General features: G+C 50.2%; 1 protein-coding gene across 1 annotated transcript; it reads right to left on the bottom strand.

The window, feature by feature from the left end:
* Positions 1-392: 392 nt before the first annotated feature.
* On the bottom strand, positions 393-1,078 carry LOC119294242 (pollen allergen Dac g 3-like). Its single transcript, XM_037572469.1, has one exon. The coding sequence runs from the start codon at positions 1,033-1,035 to the stop codon at positions 679-681; it is 357 nt and encodes a 118-aa protein (XP_037428366.1). The 5' UTR covers positions 1,036-1,078; the 3' UTR covers positions 393-678.
* Between the last annotated feature and the right edge of the window lie 9,540 nt (positions 1,079-10,618).

Genomic DNA, 10,618 nt, shown 5'->3' with positions numbered 1-10,618 from the left:
TTTGTTAATGTTAGACATGTCAGATCTATTTTTTATGGAACCGAAATGAGAGAACTTGGTGTTTTAAAAGTGACCTTTCCTTTTTTGGAAACCCGTGTCAAATCCATATTTATGGAACGGGATTATCTGTATGCATTACGCAAGATTTCTTTTAATTCTGGATGGAAATTTTACGATCTGATGGTTTAATTAATTATTATTTTTGCGGGTTAACGGTTTAATTAATTTTGACGACACGGATTAGTAAAAACGCATGAATGGTGCCTTCAATTAGTAAATACTAGTATAAGATAAAATAAGATGCATAAAGAGATGTACTCACTCCGTCTCATAATATAAAACGTTTTTGCAAACTAATTAAAAATGTCTTATATTATGAGACGGAGGGAGTATCAAAGATAAAGGTGAATGGAAAAATATATTCAAATATCTCAAAACTCTTGAGCATATTCGGTTACACAAAAGAAAAGTGCTGCATCGATCGAGAGTGGATGCATGCATGGGAGAGCAAACACATCCGTCGTTGCTTCTCCTACTACTACTATATGCATGTACTATGTGCATAAAAAATTATTCACTAGCTATCCACTCATGGAGGCGCATATTTCCAACGCGACTGATGCATGGGGATTAATTAATTACGACGATCTTGATCAACTGAAACTTGGACGGTGTGGATCAATATTCCGGTTCGTAGGTTTTGCCGATCTTGAAATCGGTGGAGAAGACCTCGTCGAAGACGTTCTTCATGCCATTCTTGGACAAGAAGCGGAAGTTGAAGGGGCCAACCAGCGGCTTGGAGCACGAGACCTCCCACACGTCGCCCTTCTTCGTCAAGGGCTGCCACTCCTCTGAGCCGTGCTGCCGGAGCTCCACCTCTGACAGGCTGTCGTTTGGCCTTGTGTAGTCGATCTTCAGCGCCAGCTTCTTTTTGTCCGACCCCTTCTGCACCGTCAACTTCACTTTCACGGCCATCGCGCCGGCGAACAGCGCCGCCAGCACCGCCACCGTGAGCATCCTGGAGGCGGAGGCCATCTTCTCGGTTGATCCAAGAGATTTGATTGCTATTGTGTGTATAGCGGCTGCCTTGCTGTGTGGATTCCGAGGGATGAAGTGGCTGGTATTTATGGGAGGTAGGGAGCGCGCAACGAGCGGCGCTCCGGCGATCTCGCTGGCTGGGCGTGGCCGGGCTTGTTCGCTGCTGCGTACGCGGCCCGGCGCCACCATCGGAGGGACAATCTCCGCATGTGTTCTCGTCTCTGACGGTCTAACCTGCCCTTTTCTTTCGGCTGGAATGGAGTTCAGTGCCCGTGCATGCTTAGCTGGACCAAGACGGTCCTATAACCTTGCGTGATCTTTAGTTTGTTGTTCCGATTATGAGGCAAAATGGCAAATATGAAATCAACGAAATATCTTCGTATCATATCGTCAAACAAAATTTGAAAAACGGCTAGAAAGGGAACTTATGCCAACTTACTCCTGTCTGGAATTCGTCACACCACAACCAGTACGTACACACGAACTCACATAAACAGAGCAAGTACGTACGTGTGCTGTACTGTATAGAGGTGGAGGCCACTACTGGATGGACCAATCAGTATTTGGTAAACTGTTTGGCTGTTTGCAGACCCAAAGAGTTAGGTGGTTATAGGGTGTTTCAAACTTAAATCTGATGAATATTAGTCTGCTCTGGAAATGGCTTTGGAGTGAACATATCCCTCTTTCTCGTATGCAAAGGGAAATTGTTTATTTTCAACCGGCTGATCTCTCGTGTGATAAGTCGCGTGTCACGGTGAGCACCAACCACTTCATCTCATCCAACCTTATCCCCAAGCCTGTACAGATTTTTCACCCAAGTCTTCGTCTTCCCCTACGCACACGGCAGTGGCACACATCGACCATGTTCGCTGCAAGATGGCTCCCGGGGGACGGTGCTCTGCTGGAGTTGAGGCACCGTTGCTGCAACCCGAACCGCCGTTGATCCGTGGTGCTACAGGCTAGGAGAGGAGGGCGCTGCTGCCATGGCCGGCGGGCGGAGCTGCGTGAGCATGCGATGCTACAACGGGCGCTGCTGCCACGCCGATGGCGAGCTGCGTTGCGGCGGACGAGGCGACGAGCTGCTGCCACGCCGATGGCGAGCTGCGTTGCGGCGGACGAGGCGACGAGCTGCTGCCATGGCTGGCGATGGAGCTTGGTTGCTGCACGCGATGCTACGACGACGATGCTGCCATGCTGACGGCGAAGCTGCGTTGCAGCTGGAGAGGCAACGAAGACGCTGCTGCCACGGACGGAGCTGCGCTGCAGCAGACGCGGCTGGCAAGAGCGGTGGTGCTGCTGGAAGAGATGGCACGGGGGGAGCTGCAAAGGGGCTGTTGAACAGCAACGGTGGCGCTGCTGTCACGTACGAGGAGAACGAAAGTAGCAGCATAGAACGACGCGGTTATACTAATACAATGGATGAAACGCCCTGATCAGATGAAAGTTATAAGCCGGTTAATTTGTAGCACGCCCCTATGCAAAATCTGATACACCCGTCCCACGAAAAAAAAGGATCTGATACCCCCGTCAGGGCTATCTCGCCTTCTGCAAGATGATACTCCGTCTCACAGAAAGCGTTCGTTACATGGGCTGGCCGCTGGCAGAGTATATATGGCCGGTCTTACAAAGCTTCTCTTACCGATTTGGACCGGCTGTAGAAGTTTCTACACGTTTTTTTTCTGGGTATACTGTGTTTCTTCACTGGGTTTTTTCTTTTCCTATTTTTCAACGCATGTCCACATTTTTGTTACTAATTTTGCATTTTTCATGTACAGGTGGAACATCTTCTAAATTACAAGTTTTAGGGTGGTTGGTGTTTTTAGATGCAGTCCGTTCCTCTTGATCTGACGGTAGAGAAATAGGTAGTACTAGGTAGTACTCACCAAAAAGTACTAAAATGTGTGGGGTCCGTACTAATGACAATGTGGACTCGCTTCTTAATTGAGGGGCAATTTAGTCACCATAAAAATATCCACGCGCCGCCCCTCTCCTCCAATGCAGAACTGCCGCCCAGGGTCCTCTCCTCTTCCACTGCCATTACACAACCGCGGCCCTCTCCTCGCTCTCCTCCTGCATTCCAGATCCACCGCCGCTCCTCCCCACTGCCATTGTAACAACAACTTTGCTCATCTCCTCTTCCACATCCACCCCCCTCTTCCATCCAAGCCAAAACCTCGATGAAGGATGAGATCGTGCAGATCGCCGGTGGCGAGAAGGCCAACTTTGCCACGCAGATGGAGGACGAGATCGTGCAGATCGCCAACACCTATGAGGTCAAGTTAGGCAGGTTGAGGGAGATCGTCTCTTGATTTGAGAACCAGCGGCAGTTAGTGGCCGCGGTGCAGTGGATGCGCCCATGCCTGTTAAAGAGAGAGAGGGATGCGATCCATGGAGGATCCGTTGGGCTCTACATCGAGTACCTCCTCAGGGCCATGGAGTAGTCGGATTCCCCGAGGCAGGCTGTGAGGACGAGGTGGTGGAACTATCGCTCCAAGATCGAGAAACCAGAGGAGCGAGAATCGAGCCTCCTCGTGGTGCCGCTTGAGGTCGTGCCATGGGACCCTTTGCTGGAGGAGTCTTCATCGAGCAACCAAGGGTGAGGGACGAAGAGAACCATTTTTCTGCTCGTTAAGACGAAGTGGAGCAATAGGCAATGTTCTCATCCATCGGTGGCTACTGGAATGTCATCAACAATAGTAACAAGGTCTTACTGATAGAATTTGTGCACCAAGGTGTTACATAAGCAAGGAATTATCGCTGCTCGGATATGTTAGGTTACAAGAAAGGTTAAACAAAACAATGGAAGGGAAACTGTAGACTCGAATCAATTATCGATGTTCTCGAGTGTCTAACAACTCAGAACCCGTGGGAAATTGGAATTGGCGAGAAATAATAGTTGATGAAGAACTCATAAGAAGTTATGTAGTTCCATGATATTCTCGAGATACCAGAGGGTAATACTTGAAGGTAGAACAGGATAGGGGTTGGACGGGTAAAAAGATCTGCAGACAAGTACTTTAACTTGACCGAGAAATGAGATCAAAGAAGAACAATGTGGTCGGAACCACGGTTGCAAAGGACCAAATATAGATACAAGATGAACTTATCACAAAGGGGATTATTATTGTAGCAAGAAGCTTTCATGATAAGTCCCACATCGGGTCCATGGGCATGAACATAAAGGCTCAAGGTCTACTCCCACTTCTCTAATGCACAACTTTACATTCACTCCTCGCTTTCGAAGAAGTTGTAGCATTGAATTCTTACCTGACGAAAAGCCAGTAGAGTATAACCCGCATAACTTTCGAGTTCACACGAATTTAGGGAAGACAAAGACTCAACCCATCGGGGCATCTTAGGAACATATACCACAAATTTCACGAGTAATTAACTCAAGCCCGGAAGCAGAGTATGGCTGACAAGAGTGGGGATACAATTTACCAAAGGCATTATGTATCCAAGGAAAGGCTCACAAGGTTACTGAATATGAAGGATGTTGTCGGATAAAACCCAGCAAAGGATCTGATGGTCCACAAGGGATCTGATGTGAGCATCGGTACTCAACTAGAAGAAGAAAGAATGCAAGAAGATCAGATTATAGAAACAACTGATTAATTCAAAGCTCAAATGCAAAGGAATTATGATTCCTAAATCAATGGATAAGAAGCAAACGCTCTAATCAAGGATGGATAAGTTGAATAGACTTAGGGGTATAATCGACGGCAATTTGAGCGGTCGAGAACCAGCTCCTAATCAAAATGATATCTGAGCTGGAAGGATGAATTCTAGGATTCGACTGAGGATTGCGAGCATCCACAACATATAGAATCAACGGACACAAAATGATAGTGACAAAGGATGCCAATATGTTTACTAGACTTATGGATTTAACCATAATGCAAGAAAGCAAGAATTTCAAGAGCAATAGGTTTTAGATAAATTTTGGAAGATCGAATAGTATTTCAGGGCATCTTCTAATAACAAGACAAACTGGGGATGAAGGTATGAACGACAAATGTAGGATGTTACCCACAAGGATTTATCGGCGGTAGGGATCGCAACGGCGAAGGGCACAAGGGTCTCGGGAAAACATCGGAGAGTATCTTCAAAATCTTCTAGTGCACCAAGCAATCATCTGGAGTGAGGGCCGGGGCTCTTCGGGAGAAAGTACTTATTTAACCTGAATAGAAGAAAGATCAGATTCCCAGAGTATAGACGAGGAATGAAAGATCCTAATACCACCAATGGCGACGCGAGCCCGTAAGCCGCACAACCATGGTAGTAAAATAGTTTTTCAAGAACTAGACTCAACTTTGGTCAAGGAGTTTGAAAGGGGGATTCCTACAAGCAGTCGGCTCTGATACCAACTTGTGACACCCGCGATCTGACCATACACTAATCATACACCTAAATGTGTACGATCAAGATCAAGGACTCACGGGAAGATATCACAACACAACTCTAGACACAAATTAAAACAATACAAGCTTTATATTACAAGCTAGTGGCCTCGAAGGCTCGAATACAAGCTCAAAACACAAGAGGGTCAGCGGAAGCAACAATATCTGAGTACAGACATAAGTTAAACAAGACTGCCTTAAGAAGGCGAACACAAAAACATCAGCGATCGAAGAGGTAAGGCCTTTTGCCTGGCACCTCCTAACTACTCCTGGCCGTCGGCGGTCTCCATGTAGTAGTAGTTGTCGGGGTGGTATCTGGCTCCTGGGATCCACCATCTGGTCGCGGCAACCGGAAAGAAATAAGAAGGGGGGGAAGGGGTAGCAAAGCAACCGTGAGTACTCATCCAAAGTACTCGCAAGCATCATATCCATACTAAGTATGCATTGGTGTCAAATGGAAGGGTTGTATCTGTGGACTATAATGCAGAATGCCAGAATAGAGAGGAAGGCCTAGCCTATCGAAGACTAGCATCTTCAAGCAGCTCCAAGCATCTTGCAGCATTCAGAAGAGCACAAAAAGCAGTTTATATTTAACAAGCATGGTGTAGTATTAACGCCCAGGGATCCTTCCTCGACTCCTTGCGAGAAAGCAATCCCAGAGCTAGCCATCATCTCCATCACATGTCTCAAGTATCCACTTCTAGTTGAAATAGACCGGGATACAACTCCAAGCGTCCGTTACCATGGACACGGCTATTCAAATAGATAATCTTCCCTGCAGGGGTGCACCACATTACCCAACACGCTTGATTACTCTGGTCGGACACACTTTCCAGGGTCAATGTCCGGCCTCAAAAGATCAACACGTCCCAGCCCTCCCTAGGCTCAACAGAGATGTCCCCACCGGTCTACATCCTAAGCACTCCAAGGTCATGGACCCATCGCTCGTTGCACTCCGGGTCATTGCGAGCAGGGCGGACCCAGGCTCCACCACAGTCATGGGTGGTGTCGGTCCAACCATGTCGCAATGCTGAACTGGACGTCTGACGATGCTTTGGCTAATACTACGACGCCAAGTGCCCATAATTGTTCCCGTGTGGTGGTTAGTGCGTAAGACCAGTGGCCAACTCAGATCCAATACCCAAACCTTTAGTGTATTGGGATCTCGCGGAGATGAGCAGAGACTCACGATAACGTGATATTGTCGCCCCATCTCTAGGAAATATGGCAAGGGCTAGCCCAGCCCACTCGGGGGCGGCCTGCCTGCCCGGCCGTGCCTCGTAATTATCTCGCAAGTGCTCTCCGGGCCCACCCGACTTTCACATCAACTCCCGGGTACCTGTCAGGGCCGACCTGACTTCAACAATGATCCTAAGTAAAGTCCAGGTAACCGTGTGTCCAAAACATCAACGTGGGATCCGAGGAATCACCCTCGATGGAATCCACCTAATGTAATCATCAAGGTGCACGTATGAGGAATCACCCTCGAGGTTCACACTTGAGGCATTGCACGATAGGGTCGTACCGGGAGTGGTGAAGCTCAATCACCCTCGATGACCACGACCAAATAGCTACACTACAGAGTTATCATCAGGAGTGCCTATGAGGTATCACCCTCGGCACTCGATAGTAGTTCTACAGAGTCGGGCAACTAAGGGGGGTGAAGTGATGTGAGGTGTCAACCTCTGGTCGTCGATCATGTTGATAGATTCATTGATCACGTTGATCGAGTCGTCGATGATGAAGTAGGGGCAACAAGGACAAGGTGGGGGTCACTTATGGATCACTATCCAACCTATGCTAAGCAGTTTAGGATAAGTAGGTAAGGTACAATGAGTAGGTTACAAAAGCAGGTTATGCATCAGATATAGGAGCAAACAAATATAGTAGCAAAATCTAATGCAAGCATGAGAGAGAATGGAATGGGCGATATCGGAATGATCGAGGGGGGTTGCTTGACATGAAGCTCTGCTGAAAAGGAAGAAGGGTCGTCGATCACGTAGTCGATCACAGTGGCATCAGCAACGGTCTCGGGGTCTATCAGGGAGAAGAGGGGGAAGAAACAATAAATATAAAGCAAAGATATGCATCACCAAGCATGTCATGACGGTAAGCGGTGCTAGGGGTGTTCTAACGCATTGCTTCATGATAACGGCGAAGGGAGGAAACATCCGGGAATGCTTTCCCGAAGTTTGGCATTTTCGGACAAACGAACCGGAGGGGGACGGTTGTAGGTTCGTTATGCTAGGGCACGTGCATGGCAGACAAACGGACTGTGTATTCAGATTTGTCTCATCTTTCTGAGCAACTTTCATGTACAAAGTATTTTCATCTGACTTACGGTTTATTTTCTATGGATTTACAAAGTTTTAAAGATTTCTGCAAATTTCCTGTATTTAATTTAATTCGAAAACAAAATGGTGTACTACATTTTAAACACAGACAACTAGCCTATCTATAAGATAGTGGGCTAGGGGGTACAGTCAGCATGCATAGTCAATAGTTAACCAGTTAAAGTTGACTGCACAATGGGGATAATAGGACCCACATGTCATACACTGAATATTATTATAGTTATTTTAATCAGTGGGTTAATTAAGTTTGCTAGTTAATTAACAGGGAGGGGTCCGGTTGTCACTGAGGGTTAGAGGTCGGGGTAGTGCTAATTAGGGGTTAGTCACTAATTAAAGGGGGCGGGCCCCACTGGTCAGTGGCACGAGGCCAACAGAGGCCACGCACACACGCGCGCGAGTATAGACAGCGGCGGAGGTCCTCCGGCGGCTGTTGGGGGCGCGGGTGTCGGAGTAAATGACCACGGGTAGCCTAACCGGCTCCCTTAGGCCATTAGAAAAAACAACAGGCCGACCGAGCCTTGAAGCACCCAAGACGCGGGGCCGCTTTCCTCTGGCCGGCTATCTCACCGGCCGGCTACCGGAAGGCGGCCCGGCCCTAAACTCTCTTGGGGGACGCCGCGATAGGGCTGACTCCAAGAAGCCAGCCACGGAAAGACCGACTCCAAGAAGCCGGCCCAAGAGAACCGACTCCAAGAGGCCGGCCCCAGGCAGGCGGCCAGGGGCCGTGCCCTAAAAGTCTGCACCCCCATAATGATGATGGGATGAGGCATGGCAATAGTGGAACCTGCCACCCCCGAATCCCGGAGCTTGCATGGCTACAGTACACCGTACGGAACGGCCATCACCCGTTCGGCGTGGCACTGTTGCCATGATGATCCTGACGCCATCCACGATAGGCTGCCAGAACGGCCCGTAGGCGGGGGCCCCCTTTGGTCAGAGAGACGCCTAGAGGCGGCCTAGCCTCCCCCAGCCGGCCTGAGGCATGGCCGGCTTCCTATAGCCGGCTTGCCCCCTTCCTCGGGGCGTGCGCATCATTAAGGAGACAAGACGAGGTTAGGCTACAGTGAGAGTCCGCAAGGCGGCGGTACTGTAGCCATGCTTACCTCGACAAAGCCCTCGTCATCAGAGGCGAGGCAATAGTAACCAGCCCCCGATAAGACCCCCAAGCGGTGGGGCCGGCCTATCGACCAATGATCCGGCAGCCGGCGGGACCCACCAGTCGACGGGCCCCAGCAGTCGGTGGAGAAGCCGGTGGTCATAAACAATGACGGCTAGGGCCGACGCCCAGCCGGATTACCATTGTACCCCCGGGGGGTAGGCCTATATAAAACCCCCGGGACACCCATGTAAAGGGTTGATCTCATAGAGTTTTAGACACCACTATAGGGGGAGGAGAGAGCTAGCCTTTCCCTTCTTCCTCCTTCCACCGAACAGCTCAAGGAGCCTCTTGTAGCTTCTTGTTGATCTAGTGATCATGCGGAGACCCCGCAGAGCAGGAGTAGGGGTATTATCTCCACGGAGAGCCCCCAACCTGGGTAAGATCCACCGGCGTGCATGTCATCGCCTCATCCTGTTTCCAGGCACCGCGATGTCTTACTGGCTCCCACTCAGATAAGCCATCCGTTGGCATATGTCGCACCTACCACCCGACATTTGGCGCCCACCATGGGGCCAGGTGCACCGTCGTCCGAAGACCTGCTCTGGACGGGAACCCTTTTCCTCCCCAGCGAGTGTAGCCAGCCCGGCACGCCCGATGGCGCTTGCCCCGACGCGCTGCAAAGCGTCGACGACGCCTGCGCAGCGAGCTGCCTCACCGATCTTCTTGGCGAGACTCGCATCTCTGACGAGCCCCACTACCAAAAAAAGACACATCCGTGACATTTTGGGCCGAACGAAATTTTTTTTGTCATACATATGACACTTCTATGACGATAATTGTGACAAAACCCGGTATCATCATAGATGCGGTGGGCTCCTACTTCTATGACAAAAAATCATGACAGAAAATGGGCTTTTCGTCCTGGGCAGGCCGGAGATGCAGCTGCATGACATTCTTTGGGCCGTCCATGACGGAAAAAACCATGGTAGAAGCGAGGGGGAGGAAAATTTCGGGGAGTTGCCAGTTACGGTTGGAGGTCGGGGACGGAGCGGTGCGCGTTTCTCTCGTACGTACGTGCGTGTGTGCGAGGCGTTGGCTCTAACTAAAGCCGAGCGAGGCGTTGGGCTCTAACTGAACCCGAGCGATTGCACTGCAGGCTACGCGTTATTGAACCCGAGCGATCGATCGATGGCTGTTAACTGAACCCGATGGAGCGATTCCTTTGCTACTGCTGCTAACTGAAGCCGATCGATTGGATGAACAGTGAGCGTTGCGAGGGGGTTTGGATGAACAGTGAGCGGTGGCGTTTCCTCTGGATAAACAGGAACCCGTGGTGTGGAGGCTGGATGAACAGTAGACGGTGGAGGGATGGCCGTGGAGGGGTGGTTGAACAGGACCCCGTGGTGTGGAGGGCTGGATGAACAGTAGACGGTGGAGGGGTGCCCGTGGAGGGGTGGTTGAACAGTAGCCGGTGGAGTAGCGCATGGTGGAGGCTGGATGAACAGGAGCCCGTGGAGGCTGGAGGAGGTCGACGGTAGCCCGTGGAGGCTGGAGAAGGTCGACGGTGGAGATGAACAGTATCCCGTGGAGTCCCGTTTTGCGGTACGCCACACCCCCCCCCCATTTCGACCGTAGCGCTCCAATACAAGTCTGTTTCGTCCGTTTTGCGCTACGCCACATCCCTCCCGATCAACAGGACCCCCGTTTTGACCGTAGCGCTCCAACAC

Source organism: Triticum dicoccoides, chromosome 4B (genome assembly GCF_002162155.2).
Source record: "Triticum dicoccoides isolate Atlit2015 ecotype Zavitan chromosome 4B, WEW_v2.0, whole genome shotgun sequence".
NCBI lineage: Eukaryota > Viridiplantae > Streptophyta > Magnoliopsida > Poales > Poaceae > Triticum > Triticum dicoccoides.
The sequence above is the reverse complement of the archived record's forward strand: the minus strand, read 5'-3'. Positions and strand labels throughout refer to the sequence as shown.